Here is a 14,508-nt window from a genome sequence, read left to right on the forward strand (position 1 = left end):
TTGGAATGCTGAAGCAGTCAAGGTCACTGGTGGGAGGAAATCAAGAGTGTTGCTGCTCAAGAGGCCTTTGGAATATTGCAGAGACCATCACATGATAAATCACCTCATGGCATTAACAAGATTTGTATTTTCAACTAATTCAATAATATGAGAAAAAATCCTTTAGAAAGCCATAAATTGTCTCAAACCCGTGATATATATAAAGTGGCCTAGTGCTTGATAGATAATACGAATTTTTTTTCACTTTAATTAAAAAAGAAATTGCAGCATTAGCTATCAAATAGTTTTTCCAAAAGGATTCACTTTTACTGAATGAAAATGATTAAGCTTTCTCTCCTTTAGAACATTTCAAAACCATACCTTCTATTAGAATGGTGTGAACAAGGAGTAGCCTGTAGATATTCAAAAAATAACTTGGGAGAATTTTGGTTTCATTTGGAGGTGAAGGGGAATCTAATTACATAAGGTCTTTGCAGTTCTCAGGTCTCAAGTCGTTCTCCTTTGTTTGGCATTGGTCACTGCATTATCATGATTACAAGTTAGTCCAAAAAAGATCCTCACTATGCATTTTGAGCCACTTTCCAAAACTGGAATCAGTTAAATGCCAAATGCATTAACCAAACCCAAGCCTTAGGTAGAGTAAAGGGCTGTGGAGACTTTGAGGCTGTGACTTGTAAAAGTAACCTGAAGTCAATGGGGGCTCATGCTAATGGAGGAAACAAATAAGGTCTATACTCACGAGCTATGTTTTCATATTCCATCTCTATGTGAATGCTACTGAGGTTTTCCCTCCGTGACCAGTTTCAGCATACACTATCAGAATTATATACAGTAAATCACAGATATAGTGATGATGTCCAAATAATTTTAGCTCTCAGTAAACCACAAGCAAGTCTTTCGTGTTAATGTGGAAATTTGCTACTTTTCTGCAGCAGGGCCAATTGAAGCTAGCAGAAAAGCTATACTTCTGTGATATCAATGCTTTTTTCATATTGATGCAGAAAAAAAAAAAACTTTCCTAAACTGTGTCTTATCGAATGCATTCTTCATTTCCTTACGTCAACTGAGTTTTGATTATTTTGTGGTAGAGACAAGGTTAGGCCAGGTCAGGTAGCAAGGTTGCTTTTGTACCTTTACGGCCTCTTATTGTGTTCAAAATGACACTACAGTGTAGAAAAAAAAAAAGAAGAGAAAGAAAGGAAAGAAAAAGAAAAGAATAAAATTAGAGAAAATAAGAGTAAGAAAGCCAGCAGTATCTGCCTAAGATGGTGAAAGGTTACTCATCTGGGCCACTCTGTCACAATGTTCTCCTGTAGAAAGTGCTTCCTTCAGTGTCCCCAAAACAAGACCTTCACAGTTGAAGAGGCAGTCTTCTTTACTTTGGGAATCAGTTCAGCAGAAAGGTATGGATGTATATTTGCCGTTCAATCCACTCGACAAAATGTGAAACATTACTATAAACACCAGGCCCCAACACTTTGGAAAAGCAGACTGAACCCCATGAAGTCAGACCAAACAATGTCCACTGGCCTCCAGGATGCTCACAAACAAGAGGCCCACCACTGTCGCCCTGGAAGAGTGAAAAATAACAGAGGATAATCACTGTTGTTTTCAGGACTATACAATTCAACATCATAAAGCCTGCTTTGACCAATTTGCTTGAATACTATAAAGCTGCAGCTGTTTTCACTGTGATTGTATAGCTCGAGGTTGAAGTCCATTGTTTACTTGCAATTTTCGATTAAATTATGATGTTTTTTCCCAGGACTTTTAATGGAAGAAGAGGAGGAAGAACAAGATTCTCCCCTTCTCCTGTGAGGAGGAAATTTTTCTTGGCTTCTTTTCCACATATTCAGCAAATAATATGTTAAGTGGTAGACAAAAAGTTGAGAACAATTCTAAGGCACTAGAACTGATATGAATACTTATGAGGTCATCGTGGATTTAGAGCTAGAAGGAACCTGAGGCCCACAACTCCACCCTCTCATTTTACAGATGAGACAACTGAGTCCAGAAAAGTTAAATGATTTATTCAAGGTTACCCAGGTAAGTAGCAAAGCCAGGATTCAAATCCATGCCCTCAAATTCCAAATCTAGTGATCTTTCCATCACACCATAATTGGAAAAGCTTCCTCATGTGAAGACTATCTAAGTTGTTCAAAACTGTATCACTATCAAATAGAGAAAGCTTGATTAATGTCAAACTGTTGAACTGGAGAATGGAATAAGGATTTAGAAAAATCTGTTTTTGAAGTTTCTATAAAACTAACCATATAGAAAAACAAAAGGTAGACCAATAGCTACTCTTCTAGAACAAACTACCCCAAGCCCTCTATTCTATAACAATTACTATGGGGCCACTTCCACAGGAGACCTTAAGGAAGAAATTACATTCCCCCAAAATAAGTATTTGTATAGGCTTTCATAAAACAAGCACACAAATATCGGAGCAAGATGATGTTTGTACCTCCTCATACTCCCAGTTTATTTTTCTGCTTATGCACATGAGAGAGTTTTGCTCTGATAAAAGAATGCTTTATATCTAAAATCATCTGAAATTCTTTAGTATTATTGTCCATTGGGCTCTTTAAATCAGGTTATTAAGACAAGAGATAACAAAGATGCTCAGGAAAAAATATATGTATAAATACAAATAAGTTCATATTTTAGCACATTTTTTTTAAAGAGGAAGATGACATCTTCGGCAAAAGCCCTACTCAGATGCCTCATTGTCTCTAGGAGGTGATGCACCCATCTGTGATGCACACAGAATTTACACAAATATATAACATCCAGAACCATTCCCCAAAAGACATGAATAAAGGAAATAAATAAATAAGAAATGCAAAATATCAACAATTACATGAAAGAATTTCCATATCACTAATAAAAGAAATTGACATTAAAATAATTCTTGTATTTCATCTCATATCCGACCATACCATATCTTTGGTAAAGATGATTTGGGGATTTTACTGGTCTAGTCCTATGATTTCATTGCTGTAGGGAGATCTGATCAAACTACCTTTATCACTGTAGGTTGGCAACTCTTCTGCAACTTATCAACTTAGAAAATTCCCAGGGCAAATGTTAAGTGACTTGAGGGTAAGAACTGTGATTTAATCAGCATGTATCTAAGATGGAACTTGAACTCAGGTCTTCTTGATTCTGAGGTTGACTCTCTATTCACTACATCTTTCTGCCTCTAGCAAAGATTAAAAAAAGAATAGGCAATACTGTAGGGTCTATGGGAAGTCAGTCTCACTAATATACTTGTGGTAGCGCTGTGAATTGACACAGTCATTCTGGAAAAGAATTAGGACTTACATAAGAAATGTCAATAAACTGTTTAAGTATGATAAATTATCCCTGTTTGGGCTGGCCTACCACAATTCTACTACCTTGAGACATAAACGATGGCTGATGACCCTCCTATACAGTGATTTTAAGAACATTACTTAATATAATTACTGGTAAATGAAGCAAAGATGTAATTCTTCACTGTATCACCCCGTCTTCTGGGGGAAAGGTGCAACAGTGATTCTTCTGCCTAAGGCTGACATAATAGACATAATTCTAATGGTACTGAGAAAACTTCTTTGCCTTAACTGAATGATACAGGGTAATTGAGTGGGGGGGGGGGGAAGGCCCAGTCCATTGAAGACAATTCTATTAGGCAACTTAATTAGCCAGTGATATTTGGTAATAGGAAAAAACAATTTTTTCCACATAAAGGATCTTCTTTGTAACAGAAAAACAAAGAATGAAATATAAACAGTTTTAAAGTAATAGGCAACTTTGAAGATGGTCATTAGTCATCTTTATGTGTATACTGAGAGAGATTACGTCGGATAACAATAAATAAACATATCCAGCCTAGTTCATAAATCCAGCCAAGAAGAAATGGGCACAATTAATGACACTGCCTTTTTGGTTAATTTTCCTCTCTGCCCTTTGGATTCTAATTATAAACTGGCCCCTTTATTAAGGATTAAAGGCTTTTGTTCAAAGGTGAGACGTGTAAAGCATAGTCTGCACATCAAAGATTCCTTAGGGTAACCCATTTACTCCATTTGGGTGAGTTTATCAACTAATAGCAGGTACCTGGAATGGGAAGAAGCAAGTCAATGATTGGTCTTCATCTGACCTAATGATAATTAGACCACATTTAGTGCCAATTCTGCATCTGGGGATTTGTTTGACTAAGGCAAGAATCAAAAAGAGACTAGAGAACCAAGGCAAACCAACTTGTCTCTACTAAAGTCAAAGCAGGAAGGGAAGGGAGGAAACTGGAGGGATGGAATAGGAAGAGGGAGGTCCTTTCATTGTAAAAGGTCCAGACACAGAATCCCAGGTTTTAGAGCTAAAAAAAACCTTAGGTTTCATCTAGTCCAACGTCCCCATTTCATAAAAAGGAAAGAACAAAATGGTAGAGGGGAAACGTGATGAGAGAGCACTTGAGCTTAAAAAAAAAAATTTCCTCGTTTTAGAAGGTTGACACCTCAATATGATTCTAAAGGGGGGACATGGTAGCAAAAAAAAAAAGCTAATGTGATCTTAGGATCTGGTGAGAAGAATAATGTCTAGAATGTCAGAGATAATAGCCACATTTCATGCCACCCAGTAAGACTACATCTAGAGTACCAAGTTCAGTTCTAAGCACTATATTTTAGAAAGGACACTGACAAGCCAGAAAACTTGTAAAGGGAGATAACTAGGATGTTTAAGGGCCTCCCAATCACCCAATATGAAAAAGGAGTTGCACTTGTTCTTGATGACAGGACTAGAAGTGGTGGGAAGTAATTTCAGAGAGGCATATTCAGGCTTGATATAAGAAAACAAATTGCTAATGAGTTGAATTGTTCAGAAGTGAAATGGGCTACCTCAGGAGATAGTGAGTTTCCTCCTCATTTTGTGCATTTTAGCACAGGCTGGATGAAAATTTGTTGGGGACACTATAGAAGGGCTTGTCCATCAGGACTAAATGGCATATTTACTGCAGATATAAAGAGAAGAAATAACTTAACAATGATCTTCCAAGTAGCAAGAAGCAGAGTCCAGATTCAAACCAGGGTCCTCTGATTCTAAATCTAATGTTCTTTCAACTACTTTCGTCTGCCTCTTTCATATTCAGCTTGGCAAAACTAGAATGAAAAAATAGCCTACAGTTGTGGGCTATTTTTGCCACTAATTTTTCTGACAAATGACCTGTCCTCTACTAAGCAAAAGTACTTCCCTAGCATTACCTGAGAGAGTATCTTCAGTAATTGTTTGGGTTTTGTGAGCACTGACCCCAGGAAAGCTACTTGTTCAAGGTTTCACCTTCCCTGAAACCCACAAGCCAAGTTGGGAAGTGTGTCTGTGAAACCAGCAGGTTGGCACTTTCAACGAAATCTTCGGGAATCTTCAGCCTATGTTTTTCCCTATCATGGTAGAGTCACCATTTGTGTACTGCCTTGGCAATTCATACCTTTCCCAAAATGATTACCAGAAACATCAGTTCTGTTTCATGTACCAATTGAAAGGACATACAAAAATGGTGGCTGCACTGGTGTATTTCGTCCTCATTTGGGTGATTTGGCAGCTAAAGCTCCTACCCTTCCCACTACTGCTATTTAAGGATACTGCTTCTACCACTGAAAATTTTTCTAAGTGGGAAAGCAGGGGTTCTACATCAATTAGTTAATCAAAAATCATTTATTAAGCATCTATTATGGCCAGGCACATGGTAGGGATAGGAAATAGAAACTGAGCCTGTGATTTCATTGGGATAGGGAACTCACAAATGAGACAACTCTATCAATGCTTGTTGGCATTTCCTCTGCAACTTTATACTCTTAGAGTTGCCTGGAGCAACGAGAGGTCAGGTGACCTGCCCAGGGTTACATAGCGAGCATATGTGCATATGTCAGAGGCATGACTTGAACCCAGGCCTTCCTTGGTTCAAAGTTAGCTCTCTTTCCACTCCTCCATACTGCCTCTTATCCATAAGTGCAAAGATACAAAGACAAAGATGAAAGTGACCATGGTCAGACCCACAATTCCTGAAACTCACTGTGTCACGCATTTCATGCCAATGCGTGAATGTGTATTGAGGGATGTAGAGAGTTCATACAATTTAGAGCTAGAAGGGGACCATCTACTCAAAGGGTCTAGAGGTAGGAGAGACCTTTGGGATCACATAGGCCAACCCCAATACTTAAAAGATGAGGAATCTGAGACCCAGAGAGGTTAAATGATTTTCCAGACATGACACAGATAATAAGAAGCGGGTTAACCCCCTCATTTAAACAGTAATGAAACTAAAGCCATGATAGGTTAAATGATCCCCCCTTCCCCAATCGTGTGACAAGTACAATATCAGCCCAGGTGGAAGGAAAGATAAAATCATAAACAATTATAAATTTTGCAGCCAAGTAAGTAGCTTAAAAATGTAAGTATGAAATAATATTAATGAATATATATATATATGTACTATCATTATTTTTCTTAAATCAATACATTTGGCAAGTACTCACCATACAGGAGTCCACAGTGCCAGACTCATAACCTGCACATATCATTCTAGTAGTAATAGTCTTCATGTCAAAGTAGGATTGACACTGTTCCAGAGAAATAATGCGGACTTCTCCCTCTTGAAGTTTAAAAGGCACTAAAAAATTTTTAAGAGATGGTAAAATTACACATAAAAGTTTGTGGAGTTTTAAATTGAAAAGGGTTGTTTTTTTTAATAGAAAAAAGTTATTAGCCCTTACTAAAATATTTCAATTACATTTACATTTGTTTTCTAGAATCAAAGGAATTTTGGAATTGGGAGGAACTTTAGAAATCATTTGTCTATCCTCTTCATTATGCAGATAAAGAAAGAGACTCAGAGAGGGGAAAACATTTGTCTAAGGTGGCAAAGATGTTGTTAAATCAGGCCTCCTGACTCCTATTCTAGGGCTCTTCCCACTATATTATGCTGCTTTACTTGCACTAAGGTAGCAGCACCTTGGACATTAACCTAGGCCTGGGTGCTGGTGAAATCACAAATTTTGGAGCTGGAGAAACCTTTCAAAATCATCTAATCGAACTTCATCATCACACAGATGAGAAAATCAAGACCTAAAGATAGCTAATTTATCCAATCATACATTCACATAGTTGGTGTTGCTTTTTCAGAGTACTGGTATGTACATTTAGAATAATGGAGTCAGGCATGACCCATGCAGGTTGGAAATCGTGTCTGTCTCATGCTCTTACACTGAGGGACGCTGAAAAACTCATGAAGGACGTCTTGGAGGGGCAGCTAGGTGGCGCAGTGGATAGAGCTCTGGCCTTGGAGTCAGGAGGACATGAGTTCAAATCCAGTCTCAGGCACATGACACTTACTAGCTGTGTGACCCCGGGCAAGTCACTTAACCCCAATTGCCTCACCAAAAAAAAAAAAGGATGTCTTGGAATTTTTGTCCTGAGAAACAAGACAGAGAAAGTGGTACGGACTCCAACAACATCTCTTGAGAACAGTTAGTAACACCACTGGTGAGTATAGGTGAAAGTTTCACATTGCAGGTGAAAGTTTTCTTGAAATAATTATGGATTACTTGAAGGCAGAAGGTATGGATCTCAATGTGTGAACAGTTCTATAAAGTTTCTTCCACAGTTTCAGAGGCTGATAATAAATCAGAGTGTTGTCAAGCTCCTTAGTTAGGGGCAGAAAAAAAAATGATTGTAAAATGCTTTAAGGGTTATAAAAGGATTGATATGTTCGATGTTGTCCCATGTTTGATGGTGAAATACCATCCAAGGTAATGTGGAGAGGGCTCTGATCTCATATAATCATAGCACATGTTTGTTGATTGCAGCTATTATTATATTTTAACCTTTCAAGTAGACCAAACAGAATAAGACAGAATAACACCGCTTAGAAAGGGGAGATAGAGCTAATTCATTATTACTTAAACATTTATACTACTCTGGGGATCAAACCCTTCTAATTAAAGAGAATAAACCATTGTTCTTTTTTGTTAGTAGAATTGTGATTGTTTTAGGGGTTGCAAGTACTACTAGGCTTTCCTACAATTTAAACATACTGGTCTAATGAAATATGAATAGACTATAACTGAGTACAGGCCAGAATTCTGGTGGTTCAGAGACTCCACCGTTGGCCTCATTCTGCATTGCCTGGATATTTTGCATCCATTCCAGTCTTGCTGAGCCTCCACTTTTTGGCTATTGACTGTCTTCATCCCAGACCTGCCCTATATTTAGTTGGTGTGTAGGATATGCCCAGTATATGAATGCATCTTGATGATTCTCTGATAGTCATGTGTGCTGTAAGGTCTAAAAGTGTTTGCAACTCTTAGATACAGATTAAGACTATCTTGGCACAGAAAATGGAATCATCTGCTAATTACATACTGAGACACGTATTTTAAACATAGTTAACTTGAATAATAAGGAAAGTCTACAGTCTCACAAACATTTTACATGGGAATGCATGCTTTCCTTAAAAAAATCAAGCAAATGGATAAACCATCACAGTGATATGACATTACAGCTAACTAGCACTTATCAAAAGCATCATTAGATTCCTCTAAGATTCTGACTTACTTTTGTTACCCATGTGTCCCCAGCCAGTGATGTAGCAATAAGTATCAGGCTCTACCACCTGTTTTGATCTGGGCAAGCAGACTGGACGGACATAACTGGTCTCAACGATATCTTCACTTAGCTCCACAATGCTGATATCATAATCAACCACTGCTCTGTTGTATCGAGGATGTAAGATAATAGTCTTCACTAGACGCGTCTGCATGAAGATCGATGGGTGATCCAGATTGTTTATACCAAGTACCACTTTCCACACAGCAGCATTTTCTCTCCTTGAATAGCATAATAGGAGGTAATAACATTTGAACTTAGATTATATTTTTAAATACGGATGCAAATTTCCAAACTGTAAATTTGGGGTGTTTGTTGGCTTCACCATAAGAAATTCTATTTAAGTGTTTTAAGGTTTATAAAATATTTTACATATATTATCTCTTTGATGGTTACAACAAGCCTTTCTGGCAGGTACCACAAGAATTCTTAGGGCCATTTTACACATCAGGAAACTGAAGCTTGGGACGGTTAAATAGTTCATTTATAGTCATATAGCTTGCAAGTATTAGAGGAAAGATTTGAATTCAAGGCATTGCTTGAATTCAAATTCACTCATCTTTTTACTAATCCATTGCTCTTTAAACTATACCACATTGCTTTTCAATTATTAATTTGTTATTATTTATCTAATTTTCTTAAATGGAAATTTGTAATGACCCATCAGTTCAAGAATGGTTTAAAAATACGGTATATGAATGAAAAGGAATACTATTGTGCTCTAATAAATGAAGAAAGGGAAAGTCTCAGAGAAACCTGGAAAGACTTCAGACTAACTGGCAAAAAGTGAAGTAAGCAGAACTGGAAGAACAATTTATATAATAAAAACAGCACTGTAAAGATAAACAATTTTTAAAAACTAAGGAACTCTGATCAATGCAATGACCAACCACAACTCCAAAAAACCAGGGATGAAGCAAGTTATCCAACTGCTCACAGAGAGAGAATAGACACAGGATGAATGAAGAATCTATATTTTTTTAGGCAAGGCCAATGCTGGAATCTGTTTTACTTGACTATGCATATTTGTTACAAGGATTTTCTTTTTCTTTTTTCTTGGGTGAGGGAAGAAGGGAAATCGATGTCTATTCATTGAAAAAATTTAATTAAAAAACAAAGTTGTGATGGTTTTTTATTATTTACACTAGAAAACATTTACATAATGGACTGAATGACTAATAAACAAATTCCTACAATATGCAGAAAGCAAAGATCATATTTCCAGGAGTCAACCTTCTGAATAACACAGCATGTTAAAGGCTAAGTTCTCAAAGTGGGAAAAGTAGTGAGTGACTGGTAAAAGTAGGAAAAGGAGGAGGCTGAAAGAGGCTCAAAGGAGAATGAAAAAGATGAAATAAAAGAAAAGAAAGCCTAAAGGACCCCTCCTAGGAATAGTGAATGCTTTAAAAAAAAAGGTGAAACACTTAGAGGATCTTAATGAAAATGTGTCAAAAGCAGCAACCCATCCTCCACTGCCTCTGTTTTTCCTATTTTAATGAAAAATAACTGAGCTATGTAGTAATAGTGACCATGAAGGAGTTGAATACTGGGTGATATCTAAAGGGTTCTCTCTTCAATTCACAGGAAGAAGTTGACCTTCTGGAAAATTAACACGTTTACTTCAGGTTATATTAGTTTCATTCCTGCTCATTCAAGTTGTTTACCCTTTGACCTTTACCCCCACCTATCTAGTTACTTCAGTGATAAACATTTCATAGCATCTAACATTATGAAAAGAAAGAAAAGAAAGGAGGGGGAGGAAGAAAGGAAAAATATATCAATTTCCATTTTAATGACTAGAAATCAATTTGGATCAGGCAAGATGCTTATTTTAAGGTAATAAATCACATACTAACAAAATTGCTCAATGTAATTGAGTTGTGTCTAATAGCATCTTACTATTTACAACTGACTCTCACAAAAAGGAAAAAAAGCTCAATTTCATTAAGAACAAGTAAAAGCAAGTAGCAATATTTCACTTTTGGATGCCCAGAATCATTAAGAAGTTCTTTCTAATCAGAAGATAAAATCTGTACTCATTCCTTGGTCCCAGTTCTCAACACAAAATGATTCTAATCCTGTTTCCACATAATCTCTTTTCATGTATTTCAAATAAATAAGCCTTTTCACTTAAGATCAAACATCTCAAGTTCTTTCACCATTCCTCATATGACATGATTGTTTTTTAGCCCTTTACAATTTACCCCTTTACAACCATCCCTTCGCAATTTATTTTTTTTAGTCCTTCAAGTTTATTTTCAGTTCCAAATTATCTTCCTCCTTTTGCCCCTTCCCCCACCTAGTGAGAAGGTAAGAAAAAGAAAGCCCATTAGACGTACGGATAGCACGAGATGATTTTTAGACCCTTTGCCTGGTTGTCCTCTTCTGAATAGTTAATAATCATAATTCACAAAATGTCAAGTCGAGAACTAGACACACCAGGCCCAATACAGTCTAACCCGAGCAGAGTAAACCGAGATAATAACCTGTCTCCATCTGGATGCTAGACTTCTGTTAAAGCAGACTGAGACTGAAATTAACTTTTTTGGAAGTTGCATCACACTTTGGGCTCATATAGAGTCTGTAGTCAATTAAAACTCCCAGGTCATTTCCACATGATCTGCTAAGCCTGCACTTCTCCATTTTGTACTTACACAGTTGATTATTTTTTCAAGCTAAATTCAGAGCTTTATATTTATAGTTGTTAAGTTTCGTCTTCTCGGTTTCATTTCAATGATCCAACCTGTCAAGATCTTTTTGAATCTTGAGTTGGTCACGTATGCAACATAGTTTTCTGTTATCTGAAAATTTGATAAGTATCCCTCCTATGTCTCCATTCAAATCATAGTCTTAAATTACATACTGGACTTGATACAGTAACACAAATGCATGGTTTTTTTTTCTTTTTTAATTCTTGATTTGGGTTTTTAAAAATACTCACCTGCAGAAGAGAAAAATCAACAGTATGTCTTTACCTAAGCATAATTAGAGGAGACAGGTCTAAAAGACCCTTCCGTCTGTCTTCTCAATTCTCACTCTGGCAAATGAATCTGGCTAATTAAGACAATGGAAATCTCTGTAGCACTATAGTAATATTTGGAATGTCTGAATGCTTACAGAATCACCAGTGTAGCTACGAAGAATGAGTATTTATAATACCTATTTTACAGTGGTCAATCACATTAGGTGTTTCTAGGAAATTTATAAGTGCTTTCTTAACCTCTGTTCCCAGTGCCTTCCAGATGGCCAGATACTCTTCTTGAGAGATCCCTTTAAGTTCATACTACATGACATCACATCTTTTGATACAATGTCCCTTTTCTTAAGCATAAACACACACTACTCCTCAGCTGTCATGCTTTGCTTGCATTTCACCCAGATCCTTCAACAAAATATAAGTATGAACACCAAATGTGGATGTGCAATAGGTGACCATGAACGAATAGATGGATGAATTTTTAAAACATCTTTCTGGTTATGACTGTAGTCTTGTTAACTTTATCTTCCTATTATTGAGGGATTTTACATCAGAAATGGAAAATACTTCTAGGTAGATCTGGTCTGCTGCTGATCATGAGCATCACCATGTGCTTTCTAAGCATTTGATGGAAACTAGCGTTAAATATCCCTATCAGTGAGTGATATTTCTCCCATCATACCTTGTACGTACAAGAACTCAGTGCTTTAATATTTCAAGGCTCTGTAATTTTGTCAATAAAAGTGCTCTCTATCGTGACAGGGATTGAAAAGTTCCCCTACAACTTAATCGTTATGGCAAAAAATTCATAGATTCATTTTGTTCTTTCCCTCACGTTCCCATATCATATTGCAATTCTGCTCCCCAGACAAGATGAGAAAACTTGGAATCCTATTTCACTGTGCTGTTCGCTTAAAGTTCTATGAACTTGACCAACTAATAAGTCTAGAAAAAAGTTAAATTTGAATAAATTCCATCCCAAGAACTAATCCACTAAATATCATCCTCTTTCATTCTGAACACATTTGCCTTAATGCTAATATGCCAATAACTGTGAAAAGTCTGTGAAATTTTATAATTTACAGCATAAAATATCACCACCAATGGACACTGACCACAGGGGAGAAGGTTATCTGTTCCTTTTCTATTTCAACAGTCCGATAACACGCCTCATATATAATAGCATGACAAAAAAACAGACTCTGGTAGCAAATGTATGTAGGACAAAACATGCACAACTCACCCCTCAAAGCAGTGAGCAACAGTGAGAACCCACTTTTTGGCAATCAGAACACAACCACAAATGTGTCCACTTGGTTCACTCTGCAAGGAGCACTGCCAAGGCCATCTTCCGGGTCGACTCGTTCTGCCACCGAGAATCCTCTTGTACATACGAGCTGCAGGGCGACGGCCACAGTCTGCCAAAGAACACAGACCACAGAAAGTTATCCATACATTAACAGACATCCAGATGTTGGGCTGTCATGTAGATGCATTCTCAATTAATATTTTTTTTCATTTTTGTCCTGAGCAAATCAACGAAATTAAATTCATGCCACGTGACTACATCACTACTTTTCTCACCTTGTTCAGAACACAAGAGAGAAATCCAACTTCTGCTTTGACAAGGATGCCTATATTTAGAGAAATAAAACAGCGTACATATTAACTCACATCTTTGCCAATCACCACAAATGCTACATTGATGAATGAGTAAAAGGGTTCCAGGATCTATGACGTTGTCAGCATCAATGATTTTGGCAATTTGAAATCCATCTACAATTTAATTGCTCTGGCCAAAACTATTCATAATGCCATTAGTCAAGTCTATCTTCCCAGAATAATGAATCTATTTATTAGTACTGTCTGCTTCTGTAAGAGCAAGCTTCTCCTAAAAGGTATGTACTCCCCATCAGGTTCTATTTAGTAAAGTGTAGGGAAATGAAAGAATAAAAAAATTTCATTTATTAAGTGCTCACTATGTTCTTAAGTCTATATAAAAGTGAGACAGTTCCTGCCCCCAAGGTGTTTAGATTCTAATAAGTGAAGACATATATAGGGTAGTCATAGAATCATGGATCATGGATTGTGAAAGTTGGAAGGGACCTCAGTGGTCATAGAATCCCACTCATACACAAAAAGAATTCCCACAATAGCGCACCTAACAAGTGATTGATTGCCTGACTCTGCTTGAAGAACTCCAATGAAGAGGAAGGTGCTGCCTCTTGATGCAGCCCATTCTGCTTCTGAACAATTCTAATTGTTAGGATGTTTTTTGAACATCAACTCTAAATTTGCATCTTTGCATTGCTGGTTCTGCCAATGTTGGTTTTTTTGGTTGACTGGTTCTATTTAGAGTCAAACAGAAGCTTAATCCTTCCTCCACATAAGAGCACATCAGATATTTGAAAACAAGTATTATGTTCCTCCTGAGTCTTCTCCAGTCTAAAAAATGTGCAGTTTCTTCAGATACCATTCATATTCATATTCTGACAGCACTCCTCTGGACCCTCTCCAACTTATTTGTAGCCTTCTTAAACTGTGGCGTCCAGTCTTGAAGGCAGCACTCCTCTACAGAAGGTCGTTCTGCTCTCTAGGGCCACAGAGAATAAATCTAATCCTTCCACACATAACAGGCTTTCAAAGGCTTAAAGATAGTTCTCATGTTCTTTTTCACATCAAGGATCTATAATTTCAGAGTGTAGGGTTCCCAAACCATGCACATACTGAAACCTATCTATAAACTTAGCAGACAAATCTTAGTTGCCTGACCTTCAGAGAGTTAATTGATTTGCCCATGTTACACTTACCCTGATTTCCTCAAAAAAGAAAGGAAGGAGAGAGAGAGAAAGAGAGAGAGAGAGAGAGAGAGAGAGAGAAAGGGA

General features: G+C 37.1%; 1 protein-coding gene across 2 annotated transcripts in view; it reads right to left on the bottom strand.

The window, feature by feature from the left end:
• Window positions 1–1,209: 1,209 nt before the first annotated feature.
• CORIN (corin, serine peptidase) overlaps window positions 1,210–14,508 on the bottom strand; it is a 205,710-nt gene continuing 192,411 nt past the window's right edge. For both annotated transcript variants that reach the window (XM_027836429.1, XM_027836428.1), the window contains exons 18-22: window positions 13,208–13,257; window positions 12,867–13,041; window positions 8,596–8,867; window positions 6,519–6,652; window positions 1,210–1,570 (exon numbers count right to left, since the gene is read on the bottom strand). In XM_027836429.1, coding sequence (XP_027692230.1) covers window positions 1,388–1,570; window positions 6,519–6,652; window positions 8,596–8,867; window positions 12,867–13,041; window positions 13,208–13,257 — 814 coding nt within the window. In that variant the 3' untranslated portion in view covers window positions 1,210–1,387. The remainder of the gene's footprint in view (window positions 1,571–6,518; window positions 6,653–8,595; window positions 8,868–12,866; window positions 13,042–13,207; window positions 13,258–14,508) is intronic.

This window comes from Vombatus ursinus, unplaced genomic scaffold, assembly GCF_900497805.2.
Source record: "Vombatus ursinus unplaced genomic scaffold, bare-nosed wombat genome assembly UNPS02014818.1, whole genome shotgun sequence".
Classification (NCBI taxonomy): Eukaryota; Metazoa; Chordata; class Mammalia; order Diprotodontia; family Vombatidae; genus Vombatus; species Vombatus ursinus.